Source organism: Dromiciops gliroides, chromosome 1 (genome assembly GCF_019393635.1).
Source record: "Dromiciops gliroides isolate mDroGli1 chromosome 1, mDroGli1.pri, whole genome shotgun sequence".
Lineage (NCBI taxonomy): Eukaryota > Metazoa > Chordata > Mammalia > Microbiotheria > Microbiotheriidae > Dromiciops > Dromiciops gliroides.
The window spans coordinates 601,707,787-601,721,181 of NC_057861.1; the positions used below are offsets into that span (position 1 = coordinate 601,707,787).

Sequence of the window (13,395 nt, forward strand, 5' to 3'; positions counted from 1 at the left end):
TGACCCTAGGCAAGTCACTTAACCCCAATTGCTCCAAGGGGGGAAAAAAGAAACCATTGCAGTGCCCTGCACACAGTAGGCCTTCATAACTATGTGCTGATTGAACCGGGGTCTTGAACTTTTTCAACTTTCATAGGCACATGCCCCCCCCCCCTTTGCATTAAACAGCAGAGGTCATTGGAGGGAGAACTTCATGCACTGTTATCAGCTACTAATACCATGGTCTGGGAAAGGAAAGCCAGGTTTGGACACAGCTACAAGTGTGTGTTGGGGTGAGGAGGGGGCATGAAGTGGGGATGGGCCTGAGGCAGGGGTATGGTAGTGCCAAAGATGAACTCTGAAGCAAGGACACCACCAGCCTCTAAATGCCACAATGCAGTTAGTCTTCTCCTTTAGCAGGCGTCTGTCTCCCGGGGAAAACAGAGGGAACTTTATCTCTCAGACACTTTCAGCCTGGACTAGCCAGCGTCCTGGCTTGGCTCCTGGGGGAAAGCCAAGTAAACTTGTTATGTCTTCTCCATGTCGGATTTCTCCTCCTTGGTGATCTGTCATTCGATGCTCTCTACCAGATTTGGAAAACAAGAAGCTAATGGGATACACACAGCCTGTGGAATCAAGGGAGGGATGATGGATGATCACAGGCCTTTCCAGCCAGGCTTCCTTCGTTGTGATGTGACTTGCTCTGGCAGCGCCGTGGAGCACACTGAAACAGTGGGGGCAGAGGACACGGGTTCCAGCCCTGTGACCTTGGGAGAGTCACTCAGGGCCTCTTGGGGGCCCAGCTGGGAAGGGAGAGGGTTGGACTCGGGGACCTCAAAGGCCTTTTCCTGCTCTGTAGACCTGTGTCTGTCCCCCCTGCTCCAGCCTAGGGAAGCTGGCACTGGCCCTCCTTGAAAACTTCCCGGCCCCGAGTTCATCCGTGGCAGGCCCTGGGTGTTCTCAGCTCCTCCTGCCTGTGCCTTTCTGGGGCAGAGCCAGCAGGCCAGGGAATGGAGCCTGCAGTACATCTCCCACCTCAGAGCCTGTTTGTTCCAGAGTCTCTTTTTTCTCCCTAGGGTCTTTAAGGCATTTTGTAGCTCTCATCTCACTCCTGGGAGAGCTCTAGACTACTGGCCCAGGACTGGGAGGGGAGGACATCGGAGGTCCTGGTTGCAGTCTGGCCTCCCCTGCTTGGTCGGTTGCTCTCTAGCTCCATAGGAGGGGTACGGCTGGCTGGGATGCGGGTGGGGAATAGAAGGTGATGTGTTGCTTCATATAGCTGGAAGGCGGTTTGCTCCAGTTTCAGTTAATTAAGAAGGGCACTTTTGTTCAGCGGCTTTGCCAGACCCAGGCATCTCAACAGTCTTTTCTTCTCCATCTTGTTCAAGCAGAAAACCCCATGGGGCTCAAGCCAGGGGTAGGGAGACAGACTGGACCTCAGACGTCACTGGAAACTCGCTCTACCAACGCAGGTGGGCACCTTCTCTGTCTGCAATTGAGTTTTCAGGAGCCACCTGGAGCATTGTGAGGTGAATTCACTGACTCAGAGCCAGTATGTATCAGAAGCAGGACCTGAGCCCCATTCCTCCTAGCTTTGAGGCCTCCTTTCTATCCATTAGGCCATGCTGCACAGGTGGTACAGTGGTTAGCTCAAGCCAGAGGATGCATGAATTTGGGGTAAGAAGCTCGGGATCACTGAATCTCGGGGTTTGAAGGGATCTTGGTGGCCATGTAGTCCAACCCATACCCCCAAAGAATTGAGACTTTGCTTAAAGACCTCCATGGGGTAGAATCCTGTTGCCCCTGAAGGCTGCTCACTCCACTTTTGGATTGCTCTAGCTGTAAGGCTATATAAATAAGGAAGCCTTCCCTGATACTAAGCCTGAATTTGCTTCATTGCATCTTCTACCCATCACTCCTCCAGGGAGTTCCAGGAGTTGGGGTGCTGGGGAACTTGCAGGAGACCTTCCTTGAGAGTTGTAGATCCCAGACTTAGTTCTAGCTTCTTGGTTGCTCGGGGGGGCGGTGGGATCTAATGACGTAAGTGTTGGGAGGCAGTCAACAGAAACAGGTTCTGTTTCCAACTCTGACACCTACCAGTTAGGTGACTGTGGGAAAGTCAGAACAGCCTTTGCTTTTAACTTCCTCATCTGTGAAATGGGTATAAGAATAGAATCTACCTCCCAAGGTTGTTGTGAGAGTCAGATGAGATAACATATCTAAAGCGTTTTGCCAACTTTCAAGCACAAGAAATGGTGAGTCTTCTTGTTTCTCTTCAATCAAAGAACATGAGGGTTGAAAGGAACCTTAGACATTATCCACTTTCACTTCCTACCCCATGCAAAAATCACCACTATAATATTCCCAGCAGGTGCCATTGAGTCATTCCTTGAACACTTCAAATGACGGTGAGCTCATTGCTTGGCCCAGAGGAGTTAGGTCGTAATTCTCTCTCCTAGTCTCACTTTCCCTATCTGTAAAACAGATACAGAGTCCTATTTACCCTGCCTACCTCATGGACTAGTTTGAATATCAAGTGAGATCGTGAAAGTAATTTAAAAAGTAAATTAAACCACCTGGCCTGTGAGATACCTAAGGGACACGACTTCCCAGTTCATTCCCCTGACCCTTTGATGTAACTGGAGATATCAGATAATCTCTCTCCGCTTGTGGGAAAAAGGATGGTTCCCCAACCAGGAAAACTCTTTCCCACTCACCTCCTCCTTGGCCTACCAGTGCTTGATGTTTGAGTCCCTCATTGGCAGCTGACAGACACAATTCACATTGTTCTCTGCTTACATGTGTATCTTTTTTCTCTATTGGGATGGTGAAGGACCCCAAGGTTGGGGATCCTAGCTTTTCCTTTGACTTCCCTGAAGTCCTGGCCAGCACAGGGATCAGTACACCAAGAGAGTGATTGCAGACTTAGGGAGCTGGATTGAATGGAGTGGAAGGGATACCTTGGATCTCTCTTGCTTCTACCTTATTAGTACCTGAGGAAGGTCAGAAACTGAAAATAGTTTAGAACAAAGCCCCAAGCTTTCTGTCCTGCCTTGTGAGCCTGAAATAGCAGAGATGCTATTTGGCTAGGGAGCCAAGGGAAGCCCCAGGGAGTAGACTCACAGTAGACCCACCAGCAGAGAAATCTGGGGCTATAAAGGCCAATAGGACGTCAGGTTCCATCCTGTCAGCCTGTTCTCAACATGATTAGAAGCAGGGGCTTTGACTTTTAAGCTTCTGCATCCCCTTACTTTATAGGTTTAGCTGGTCAGGGAAAGAGAAGGAAGAGAATGAGCCTGAGAGGGGAATATGAAGGCATGAATGAAGGTTGAAAGTCAGACCATTAACTTTCCAATTTGTATGGGATTGAATGATTGTTGTCTAACTTCCCATGGTCCACACTGTAGGATAAGTGAGCAGAGAGCATGGAAGGAAGGCTCATTAATGCTATGGATCTGCCAGGAGGTCCCTCAGGATTCAGTGTGGAGCCTCTTGATTAGCCATGGCTACCTTGGGTCCAGTCTTGCCATATCAAAAGGACAATCCTAAATTCTAAACTAATTAAATGCCCTTGACACTGTAAGGGTCCAAGATGAAACTCTGGGCTGCTGGGATGGACCCTGGAAAGGGTCTCTGGGAGTGTCAGCTCTGCAGGTCTCCAGGGCAAGAGCTCCCTCATCCAGCAGTGCATGGCAGTGATTATAATATTCTCATTCAACAAAGCACCTCAGATCTGGGGAGCGCTTTTGATTCTTCCTGCATTCCTTGTGAGGATGGTAGAATGGGCGGGATCATAGGAGCATGGAATCTGAAAGTGGGAAGGGGCACGAGAGAACAGCAAGTCCACTACTGACCTCTCTGGCTTCCTTTAGGTCCCAAGTAAAATCCCTCTTTCTATAGGAAGTCCTTCTTCAACTCCTCTTTATTCCAGGGCCTTCCCTGTGTTGTTTTCTATTTATAGCTTGTTTTGTATTTATTTGTTTGCATGTTGTCTTGACCGCCAGACTGTGAGCTCCTTGAGGGCAGGGACCATATTTTGCTCTTTTTGTATCCCCAGCGCTTTGTACAGTGCCTGACACCTGGTGGGTGCTTAATAAATGTTTATTGATTGATTATCAATACCAAGATCCTTTCCACAACCTTGCTGGCAGGTGGATTTTCAGACTCTGCTTAACCCTCTCCTGTGACAAGGGAGCTCAGCAATTCACAAGGCAACTCCTCCCATTGCTGGGCTGCTCTAATGCTTAGAGAGTCCTCCTTTACATCCATTAAGTCTAATCCATCTTCTACAGGAGAGTCCTTCACATATTTGAAGATGATGATCATGTCCTTCCTATCCATCCCCTATCCAAATCCCTCCCCACAAGTCTTCTCTTTTTCAGGCCAAACATTTCTAATTCTATTAACCCAGCCTTACAGGACAGAGTTTGAAAATGCTTTATAAAGCCCTAATAATGCATAGCTAACATTTAGATAGCACATCAAGTTTACACAGCACTTTACATATGTTATCTCATTTTATCCTTCACTGCCTTGATCACTTTCCTCTGAATATGCTTTATGTAGTAGAAAGAGGCATATATTTAGGGTCAGAAGGGACTGGGGAGCTAGTCCTGAATCATTAGCTGTGTGACCTTAGGCTAGTCAACTTAATTTCTCAGTTCCCACATTTGTAAGATGGGGATAATACTCTTTTTTTTTTTGGGTGGGGCAATCAGGGCTAAGTGACTTGCCCAGGGTCACACAGCTAGTGTCAAGTGCCTGAGGCTGGATTTGAACTCAGGCCCTCCTGAATCTAGGGCCAGTGCTCTATCCACTGCGCCACCTAGATGCCCCTGATAATACTCTTTATACTATCCCACTCACAGAATTGCTATGAGGAAAAGTAAAGCATGATATTGAATAGCTAATAATAATAGCTAATATTTATATTGGCAGAGAGCTTTACAGATATTCTCTCATTTTAGCCTCATAGCAATGCTGGGAGGCAGATATTTTATTATTATTATTATTCCCATTTTACAGGTACAAGAGGCAAAGTGACTTGCCTTGCCCAGGATCATGCAGCTGGCAAACAACTGAGGCTGGGTTTGAACTCAGGTCTAGTCCTCTATCTGCTGCTATGCCACCTAGTTGACTAAACATAAGTGTGAACTGCCATTAAATAAATATGAACTCTAATGAGTTTGTGCCCCCACTGGAAAGAGTTGGGATGTGAACATGTAAAGGCAGAATTGAGCTGCTTTTGTGTCTGAGGCCTCTTCCAAGCCGAGATTGCCTGAGAGCAGGGCCTTTACAAACCACTCCCAAGGGGGCAGGAGTTTGCAGTGTTAGGTAAAAGATACATTGCTGTAGTCAGGAGGCCCAGGTTTGAATTCTGCCTCAGTTGAGTAACAGCTGTCTGAGCATGGGCAAGTAAGTGAACTTTACAGAATTGTAGTTTCCCCATCCATAAAATTAATTACATTTGCACTTTCTACCTCAGAGGGTTGTGGTGAGGAAAGCACTTTGTAAGCCTTAATTTGTTTTGTTGATTAGTCATGTCTGACTCTTCATGACCCCATTTGGGGTTTTCTTGGTGAAGATACTGGAGTGGTTTGCCATCTCCTTCTCCAACTCATTTTATAGAAGAGGAAACTGAGGCAAACAGGGTTAAATGACTTGTCTAGAGTCACACAGCTAGTAAGTGTCTGAGGCCAGATTTGAACTCAGGTCCTCCTGACTCCGGGGCTGATGTTCTATCCATTGTACCACCTAGGTGCCCTTTATAAGCCTTAAAGTGCTATATAAATACAGGTTATTATTATTTTTTAAATTACTAGATAAGAATTGGAGAATCTGGACATTGGAAAGTAAAAAACCATTAGGGAATTGAGCGGAGGAGCAGAGTAGCCCTGTTCTACCCACACTGGCCAAAAGGCTAGTTAGATGGAATAAGTATTCCCCAGAGAGAAAAAGAGCCCAACTCTGTTATCTAAGCTTCCTTAAAACCCCAGCTTCTTTTCTCCTCCTGCTTAGGTCATTTCCCTCGCTGATTTCCCCATCTCTCTCTGATGCAAAGAGGTCATGCTCAGACTCATCCCCTCCTCTGCCTCTTGGTTCAGAACTGCGTAAAGACAAACACAAAAAGAGGGGAAATGGCAGTAGAATTGCCGGGCCCACTAGTTCCCCAGTCCTTTGCTCATAGTTGGCAGGAGTCAGGAGGCCTGGTCCTATTCCTTTCTCTGGTACTCACTGATAGCCTATTTTATTCTATTCTTATAGGAGATAGAACTGGAAAGGACTGCAGAGACCTCTCGGTTCATGCCTTTCATTTAGAGATAAAGAAAGCGAGGTCCAGAGAGGTGAGGGATTTGTCCAAGGTTGGCAGAGCTGGGATTTAAAGTGGGTCCTCTGACTCTGAATCCAGTGTTCTAAGCTCCGGCTAAAGGAGTGCCTGGCAGGAGGAACTCCATTAAATAAGCAAAATGTTTTAGAGGGGGTGTTTTATGAGAACTATCAAGAACATGCACTATCAGGGGAAATTTGTAGCTTAGCATAAACATACAAATGACTCAAATAATGAAAATAGCCTCAGTCATAATCCTAAAAATCACACACAAGTAGTCAAGCTCAGAGCAAATATTCAAATCCACGTCCCCCCGGTCCCAAATCTAGTGTTCTTTCCAAAGCATCAGACTCTTTCCTACCCTCCCCCTTAGTCCATCCCCTTCCCCTCCCCTCCCCTCCCCTCCCCTTCCATTCCCTTCCCCACGGTTTCTTGCCCAATGAGGACAGTCTTTTGAAAGAGAGAGAGAGAGAGGGCGACCATCCCTCCTTCTATCCCACAACAGGAATATCCACTGCCCACTGCTTCTTTGGCAGCCCCTGAGAAAGAAGAGGCCCAGCTGCAGTACCTCAAGGGCCGGGGCAAAATGAAGAAAAATGGCATCTGCTACTGGAAAGTATTCCTTATTATAGAAGTCACTAGATAAGGTTAATTTAGCTAATGTTTCTCTAAAGGTTTTGCATGAGGGGTTATGCTAAGATATTAAATTCTTTTCAGTTAGATGACCATGGGATGGTGAAATATAACTCTATGAGATATGTGTAAGGGAGGAAGGATGTGATTTCCCTGACCTGACTCAGTCGATATAGTCACAAAATATAGTCACACAGATGAGGTAATGAGGTGTTAACACCTTTATGAGGTGCAAACACCTCTCTGATTGAGGCAGGGAAAGGAACAAAGAGATTGAGCAAACAAATTAGCCACTCCTGTGGGTGTTTTAAATAACTAAACCTTGAACAGTTCCAGGGAGTTCCAATCCAGAATGAGTGTATGGAATAAGACCTAGGGGGAAGGGGAGTGGGGGAAAAAGGAGATTTATTTGCCCCTTGCCCTCCATCAGCCATGAGGTCTAGCAGCTACTTGCCCAGAGGAAGACAACCCATCCAGCAGATTGAAAGTTTATGGTATGAGAGACTTCAAGGCACATTTGAGGGAGAAGAGACACATACTCCTGATAAACACAGATACAGAAAGGCATCACTTGAGGGTAGCAGAGAAGAGAACTGGATATGGACAAGAGAGAGACAGAGACAGAGACAGAGACAGAGAGAGACACACACAGAGAGACAGGTAGAGGCAAAGAGAGAGAGACAGAGACAGAGAGACAGAGAGAAAGAGAGAGATAGAGAGACACAGAGACAGAGAGACAGAGACAGACAGAGAGAGACAAAAAGAGACAGAGAGGGAGCACTAGTTAGTTAGCCCTGGAAACTGTGAGCCCAAATGAGTAACTCACATAGCAGAGACATCACATCCAATGGAAACAATATGAGGATTCTACCCAGAGAGATGATTTCTAGGTCCTATAGTACCAGGAGGTGAGAGCTGCCTTTGCCACACGTGTATCCTACATATGTGGACTGGTACCATTTGACAAAATAAAACTTAGACCCCCTGTTTTCCAGAGCTAAGGCCCAGCAAGCAAGCTGTGCCCTGAGATTGGCAGGACAACAATCCTTTGAGATCACCCTCTGGATGATCTCACCGTCTGGGCTAGTCACAAAATTCACCAGGTGTTCTCTGATCAAAGACAAACACTGGACAAACTTGGGAAGTCCTGCACTGAATCAAACTTGTCACATGCTTGCTGCCCCCTCATTGTCAGGGCTACAGCTTACTGGGCAACCATCAGGATAAGTATTGAGATCTACCTCGGGCCTCCCCAACTAGGGGTGGGGCCCTGGCACATGTGTCTATAGCTCCTCCTTGCTTGCAAGCCCTTTTCCTTACTCTGAAAATAAAACTTCATTTAAATCCTGACTCTCCTGTCTCTGGCCTGCTCTGTTCTGCTCAGGCCATTCACAGGTTAGAGGCTGGTTCTGATCCAGTTGACACATTAAATGATAAATTTTATTTCACTTTTCCCATAAATGCTAAATGTACATACAAGAGAATCACTTCTGATTTGGGGGTATTGTTTTGTGCTGTTCTCCACACCCCATCTTAATAAATCCTTTTGCTAAGAGCCCATCATGTCTTCAGACATTTGATACTTTCTAGATGTGTGATCCTGGGCAAGTCACTTAACCCTCATTGCCTTGCCAAAAAAAAAAAAAAGAGCTCATCATGTCTATTGGCTTGATGCATATTGGTGAGCTTCATGAGTTATAGGCAACCCTTGCACCCAAAGTGCTTTACTGTGGCAAGACCCTAAGTATGAGTATAAGTAAATTAAGGGAGGATCTCATCAGGGAGGTGCTATGCATGTATACAAGTCTTGTCCTAGACTAGCTGTTTTTGAGGGAGCCATGAATGAACCTGCTTTTCCCCTGGTCATTCCTGACAAACGAGCCCAGGCTAACAAACAAAAGTTACTAGGAGTCAATGGGGTCATTCCCCCATTAGGGTCCTGAAGAAACCTCCTGACTTTGCTCCAAGAAAATCAAGAGGAAATTCACAAAGGATGCTGAGATCACTGGCTCACATTGAATAATGGGGAAGTGGTCTGGTTCCTCTGGATAGAAGTCATTAAAACCAAATGGAGAGGAAGGAGTATTGTGCACTGAATTTTATCAACACGGTCAGCAGCTCTGCCGCCATTATGGCCTAGAAGATGTTTTCCAGATAATTCCTTTGAATCTCTTCTCAGTGAGTCACCTCTGGGCTGTGGGGAAAGTGAGAGATCTCCAAACACAGGATCTGCCCCTAGCAGCACCAGGCCTTTCCTAAGTTCAAGTCTACACTTTTTCTGGACCCTCACTGGACTCCCTCCAGCTGTCCTACTCACCTCTGTGCACACTCACCTGCCACACAGGTTCCGAGTGCTTTCCTAATTTGGCCGAGCTCTTGTAGGATGGCTGTGAATGGGGCTTCTTCAGATTGTAGATGGCCACGTTGCCGTCATAGTAGCCCACGGCCACCAGGTAGGGGTGTTCGACATGCATGTCCAGGCACATGATGCCACACTCACTGCTGAAGATGTATTCTGGGAAGCTGGGGTTCTTCAGGGTATACAGGAGCAGCATGCCCCGGTTTTGCTTCATGAAGTCATCTGGGTCAAGAAATCAGGATTTATGAACTGATGGAAGGAGTTACTATAGACATATAGTGAGGTAGAGTGGGACAGAGGGCCCTGGACGGGGGTCAGGAGGTCTGCGGTCTAGTCTTGCTTTGGCCAACCCTCCCAGTCTGTCCTTGAGCAAACCATTTGACCTTTCCCCAGGCCACAGTTTGTCCAGCTGTCAAAAAGAGATGTGCTTGCCCTGCCTGCCTTATAGGGCTTGAATAAGATATTGGAACTGAAAATGCCCTGAAAAGTTCTGCCTACCACAAGCTAGGTGCTGCTGTGGATAAAGCACCAGGCCTAGAGTCAGGAAGACCTGGGTTCAAATCTGGCCACAGACACTTACTAGCTGTGTGACCCTGGGCAAGTCACTTAACCCTGTTTGCCTTCGTTTCCTCATCTGTAAAATGAACTGGAGAAGCAAATGGCAAACTACTCCGGTATCTTTGCCAAGAAAACCGCAAACAGGCTAACAAAGAGTCAGACATAACTGAAGTGACTGAACAACAACTAACTATGAGAGTTAGTTATTTGGGAGGGGGAGGATCAGACATATTTGAGGCTCACCTTAACCCCCTGATCCACTACATAGAGTCCACCAGACCCAGAATTTTGGGTTTGGAGAAATTGTGGGGATATCTCTGTGTATGTGTATGTGTGTAGGTTATATTCTTACTCTTTTAGAAGAGCAGAATGTATGATTTATACACCTATGGATTAGCACTGACCTACTTACCCTGCAGGCCCAGTGGCCTGTGACTTTAAATTAATTTGGGGGTAGTAATACTTATTCTCATTTTTCACTTGTTTAATGCATTTACTATTATCTTTTTAAAAAAACCTAGAGAAAATATTTCTTTCAGACAAAGACTTGGTCTATAATTGTTTTTCCTCTTCTTTGTAAGTAAGTCCTCAGTGTTCTAAAGATATACCCAGTTAAGGAGAGCCACAAAGTCTGAGCCAGCTTAGAATCAAAAGCAGAAAGTCCTAACTCAAGTCGTCTTTTTGTCCTCAGCAGACACATGTGGCACCCGCCCAATTTTTGAGAGTTTCTAATCTAGTTGAGGGGAATGGACATGTATACAAATAACCACAACACAAAGCAGAATGTAATAAGTGATACAAGAGAGGGACAAAGTGCTTCACGAAGACTGAAGCGGGAATAATCACATCTGTTGAGAGTAGGGAGTTGGGGGAAGGGTGGAACTAGAACCAGAGAAGACTTCCCTGAGCGGGGTAAAATTTGGGCTCGTCTTTAATGTTGGGTAGGATTAGGGCAGGTGAATATGAATTCAGACAGCTAAGTGGTGTGGTAGATAGAACACTGGATCTGGAGTGGGGATAGACCTGAGTTCAAATACAGCCTTGGACACTTACTGTGTGATCCTGGGCAAATCACTTCACCTCTGTTTGCCTCAGTTTCCTCATCTGTTAAAATGGGGATAATAATAGCACCTACCTCCAAGGGTTTTTGTGAGAGTGAGATAATATTTGTAAAGCACTTTGCAAACCCTAAAGAGCTATATAATTTTTTTTAATAAAGTATTTTATTTTTTCCCCGTTACATGTAAAAATAGTTCTCAACTTTTGTTTATACAAGCTTTCCAATTTCAAATTTTTCTCCCTCCCTCTCCTCCCTCCCCCCTCCCCTAGTTAGCAGGTAATCTGATATAGGTTTTATATATATATATACACATAATAACATTAAACATATTTCTTCATTAGTCATGTTATAAGAGAAAAATCAGAGCAATGACAAAAAAAACTCAAAATGGAAAAACAACAGCACCAAAAACAAAAGAAATAGTATGGTTCGTTCAGCATCTATATTCCACAGTTCTTTTTTTTTTTTCTGGATTTGGAGATCCTCTTCTATCATGAGTTCCCTGGAACTCTTCTGTACCATTGCATTGGTGAGAAGAATATAGTTCATCACAGTAGATCAACACACAATGTTGATGATATTGTGTACAATGTTCTTCTGGTTCTGCTCATCTCACTCATCATCAGCCCATGCAAGACCCTCCAGGTTTCTCTGAACTCCTCCTGCTCATCGTTTCTTACAGCACAATAGTATTCCATTACATTCATATACCACAACTTGTCCAGCCATTCCCCAATTGATGGGCATCCTAAAGGGCTATATAATTAATGTTATTACCTATTATTATTTTTATTTGTGATGGGGAGGGCATTCCAGGTACACAAATAAAAACACAGATGCAGGAAAGCATGGGGTATGTTTGGGGAATAATGAGAAGTTCAACTTGGCTCGAGCTAAACCACCCGCAAATCATTTTTCTAGAGTCTATTAGAGACTTTAACATTGGGCTTGGAGAAAGTGTGTGTGTGTACAAGCGAATTATATGCTAATGCTCTTAGGAAGTGAGTGTCAGACCAGAATGGGTATGACTTTTGAACATTTGTAGGTTAGCCTTGAAACATTAAAAAAAAGCAGTGGAAATACAACTAAAAACGTAGGCAGGAGGCAGATCACAGATGACTTTCAATGAAGAGCTCCGTAGTTTGGATTTTATTCAGCGGTAATTGGACCTGCTGAAGGTTTGTTTGTTTCTTTTAAATAAGGAGATGATATAATCAAAATTCTACTTTAGAAGATAAATCTGGCAGCAGTGGATTGAAAGGGGAGACACTGGGAAGTGGCAAGATCAGTTTAGAGATTATTGCAATGGTACAGGTAAAAGAGAGGGCAAAAGTAGAAATGGAGAAGAAAGGACAGATGAGAGGCAGAATTGACTGTTATATAGGATAACCTCACCACTCACATGTTGAATTCTAGACACCCTTTTGAATAGAAGAATCTACAAGCATTCTTCTTCTGACACAAAATGAGTCAGAATGCTACCCATATTTCTCCCCAAAGTTGTCCTTTGAAATATTTTCTTTTTAAAAAATAAATTTGATTGATACCTTTTTAAAAAAGATCACCACAATTTCTACATCATTGAAATTTCCCCAGAATCCTTTTCTTTCCTTCCTTCCAGAAAATCATTCCAATTATAATGTTTTTAAAGAAAAAAAAACAAAGGGAAAAAATCAGTGAAACTGATCAATACATCAAAAAAAAAATCTGAAAACCTATGCCATTGCACAGACATATCATATCCAAATCAACAAAGTAGTCTTCCCAAATCTTTATCAAAGTATATTCTCATATCTTTTCTTGGAATCATGCTTGTTCTTTGTAATTTTATAACATTAACTATTGTGGTCATTCCAATTACATTGTTGGGATCATAGTATAAAATGATTTTTTTTTTAGTTCTGCTTACTTCACTTTGTATCAGATTGTGTAACTCTTCCCATGCTTCTCTATATTAATCATTTTTGTCATTTCTTATAGCACAGTGATAGTTCATGACATCCACACTATCTATATTTAACCATTCCCCAACTGGTTGGGATCCACTTTATTTCTAATTCTAATTTTTTATTTCTGATTTTCATATGACAAAAAATTAGTTGCTATAGATATTTTGGTGTGTATTGAGATTTTCTTCTTCTCGTTGACCCCCTTGAGGCATGATCTTAGTATTGGAATCTCTGGGTCAAAGGGTAAAATACTCTCTTAATTCTTCTGGTAACTGTACTGTGAAAGCCTTAGATGAGAATCCGTCTTTAACACCTGCTAATCTCCTTTTTACCAAGGAAAGTATTCCAGTGCCAGGAGTAGAACCCATCAGGGTTTTAGAGAATGAAAAAGGGAGCTGGAGCAGCATCGGGGAATAGAAGGTAAAAAGAAACATGAGGGTTGTCCGAGAGCATTCTGAATACTGGAAGCCTTAAATCTTGTATTCTTTAATCCAGGATTACTATCTTTAGTCTAAGAAGCTCTCCAACT

The 13,395-nt window shown here is 44.2% G+C and overlaps 1 protein-coding gene across 1 annotated transcript in view; it reads right to left on the reverse strand.

Annotated features, from left to right (window-relative positions):
• Nucleotides 1-13,395, reverse strand: part of DNAI1 (dynein axonemal intermediate chain 1) — a 285,479-nt gene that overhangs the window by 74,898 nt on the left and 197,186 nt on the right. Inside the window, exon 13 of the mRNA XM_043987564.1 lies at nt 9,274-9,521. Within this exon, the coding sequence (XP_043843499.1) occupies nt 9,274-9,521 (248 nt within the window). The remainder of the gene's footprint in view (nt 1-9,273; nt 9,522-13,395) is intronic.